The sequence below is a fragment of the Alligator sinensis genome, unplaced genomic scaffold, assembly GCF_000455745.1.
Source record: "Alligator sinensis unplaced genomic scaffold, ASM45574v1 scaffold184_1, whole genome shotgun sequence".
NCBI classification, from domain to species: Eukaryota; Metazoa; Chordata; order Crocodylia; family Alligatoridae; genus Alligator; species Alligator sinensis.
The window spans coordinates 103,064-105,626 of record NW_005842983.1 but is presented as its reverse complement, the minus strand read 5'-3'; the positions used below and the strand labels follow the sequence as shown (position 1 = coordinate 105,626).

The window sequence follows — 2,563 nt, the reverse complement described above, 5'->3', positions numbered from 1 at the left end:
TGGCGGGGCAGGGGGTGGCAGGCAGGAACGTGGCGCGCTGAATTTCCTTTTCCCCCCTGCTGGGGCTGGAAGGGGGGTAGCTGCAACGCATGGTGGGAAGGGGGCGCCCCCCACGGGACCCCAGACTCCCCCACTGGGGGCTGTGTGGAGGGGCCCCAATAACATAGGAGCCCTGCTCTGGGGGACCCCAATATAGGGGTGGGGGTCTAAGGCCCCCCCAAACCTGCCTGGTTGGGGGGGGAGCCAGGCACCTAGGAGCTGGGGTGAGTGCGGGGAGAACCCAGGCATCTGGGCTCCTTGTCCCTCCCCCCCCCCATCCACTTATTAAGTGGAAGCGAGTCCATGCATCCCGGCTCTGTGGTGTCATGTCGTTGCCCCCTCCTAGTGTTGTGGGGGAGGTTGGGTACCCACATGTCCAGCCCCCACTGCTGCCCCAGGGTGGGCAGAGAACCCAGGTGTCCTCACTTTCAGCTCGAACCCCACTCCTGCCCCAGCTGCTATTCCCCTGTGGGGGACACCCTGGGTGCCTGTGCTCCCAGCACCACCCTTTCTGTGCTCAAAGCCATCAGACCCCTATTCCCCCTTCAAAGCAGGGAGAGAGCCCAGGTGTGCGGGTACCCTGCCCCCACCTCCAGCTGTGTGTGTGGGGCTGAGGGTGTTGCAGCTGTATCCCAGGTGGTTGGGAGCCTGAATACCTGGGTTCCCCCTAGCTACGGGACTTGGAGCAGGGGGAGGACGGGAGCCCGGATGCCTGGGTTCCATCTCAAGCTTGGGATGAGGACTGGGGTCTGGTAGGCTAAAGCGGGGGTGGGGCTAGGAGCCTGGATGTACTTTGAGAAGAACAGGGTCCAGCTTGTTAGATGTGAGGGATTGTGGGGAGAGCTGGGAGCCAGGATTCCTGGGGGTTTTGTGTGCCCTGGGCAGGGGGGGGTTGGGGAGTGGGGCTTGGAGTCCGGACACCTGGGTCCTCTCCTAGTTTTGGACAAGGTACAGGTGTCTGGTGGGCTGAAGCAGGGGGACCTGGATACCTGGGTTCTCTCTTACAGCTGTGGCTCGACACATGGGATCTGGTGGGCTGAAAGGGGAGGGGTGGGGCTGGGTTCCTGGACCCCTGGGTTCTCATCCAGCTTGGTGTGAGACATGAGGTCTAATAGGCTTAAGTTGTGGGGAGGGAGGGCTGGATGCCTGGACATCTCAGTTCTCTAACTCCCAGAGCCAGGGTAAGGGGAGCTGGGAGCCCAGATGCCTGGGTTCCCTTCCCAGTCCCGGGGGTTAGACCAGGGACAACTGGGAGCCCAGATGCCTTGGTTCTCTCTTACCTTTGGGTGAGGCGCAAGGGCTGGGGGCTCAGATACCTGGGTACACTGCAAGATGTGGGAGGGAAGTTGATGATGGTGGAGGGAGGTTGGCTTCAGAAGGGTGGAGGGGGGAGCCTGAACACTTGGGTTCCACAACTTTGGGGTGAGGCATGGGGGCTGGGCACCTGGATGCCTGATTTCCCTCTAGCTTGACTCCCCCTCCCCTGCTTCCCCAGCAGTGCCGGCCATGGCAGAGAACGACGTGGATAATGAGCTCCTGGACTATGAGGATGATGAGGTGGAGAACGCAGGCGCAGGCGACGGCGTGGATGTGCCCTCCAAAAAGGACGTCAAGGGCTCCTACGTCTCCATCCACAGCTCCGGCTTCCGTGACTTCTTGCTAAAGCCCGAGCTGCTCCGCGCCATCGTCGACTGCGGCTTTGAGCACCCCTCTGAAGGTGCGCCTGGACTCTGTGTTTCCCACCAGGCTGGGGGGTGGTGCTGGCAACCCAGATGCCAGGGTTCTTGCCTCACTCTGGCGGGGAGGCTTGGGGCCCTGGGTGCTGGAGTTCCTGCCTTGCATGTGCAGGTGTGGGGAGGGGATGTTGCAGGGGGAGCCTGGACTCCAGGGTTCCTGCATACTTGGGGGGTGGGATCTGTGAGCTGGGACACCTGGGTTCTCTTCCCAGCTCTTAGGAGCAGGTTTTGGTGGGTGAGAGCAGGGGCAGGTTAGAAAGTCCAGATGCCTGGGTTCTCTCTGGCTTTGGGGCTTAGGGCAGGGGGAGCTGGGAGCCTAGATGCCTGGGTTCTCTCTGGCTCTTGAGGGAGGGGTTGAATTCAAGACATTCTGAGGTCAGGCAGGGGTGTAGGGTCTGGGGTGGGGGCTTGCTGAGGACTAGTGGAGACTGGGAGCCCAGACACCAGGGTTTTCTTCCAGATCTGGGCAGTGGAATAGAGTCTGGTGGGTTAGAGTACCTGCAGGGAGTTGGGGGGCCTAGTAGGTACACATGGTGTGGTGTAGTGTGTTCCAGGTCCGTGTTCTTGTCCCCACAGTGCAGCATGAGTGCATCCCACAGGCCATCCTGGGCATGGACGTGCTCTGCCAGGCTAAATCAGGCATGGGCAAAACAGCCGTCTTCGTGCTGGCCACGTTGCAGCAGCTGGAGCCTGTCACGGGGCAGGTGAGCTGGGGGGGGAGGGTGATGGGTAGGCAGAGCTGAGTGAGAATGGGAGGGGATGGCAAAAGCAGCTGGGTGTGATAGACA

At 61.5% G+C, this 2,563-nt stretch overlaps 1 protein-coding gene across 2 annotated transcripts in view; it reads left to right on the top strand.

Annotated features, from left to right (window-relative positions):
• Positions 1-2,563, top strand: part of DDX39B (DExD-box helicase 39B) — a 10,985-nt gene that overhangs the window by 418 nt on the left and 8,004 nt on the right. Inside the window, exons 2-3 of one of the 2 annotated variants that reach the window (XM_006036593.3) lie at positions 1,535-1,756; positions 2,352-2,479. In XM_006036593.3, coding sequence (XP_006036655.1) covers positions 1,546-1,756; positions 2,352-2,479 — 339 coding nt within the window. In that variant the 5' untranslated portion in view covers positions 1,535-1,545. The remainder of the gene's footprint in view (positions 1-1,534; positions 1,757-2,351; positions 2,480-2,563) is intronic. The other variant, XM_014526232.2, reaches the window with a different exon arrangement.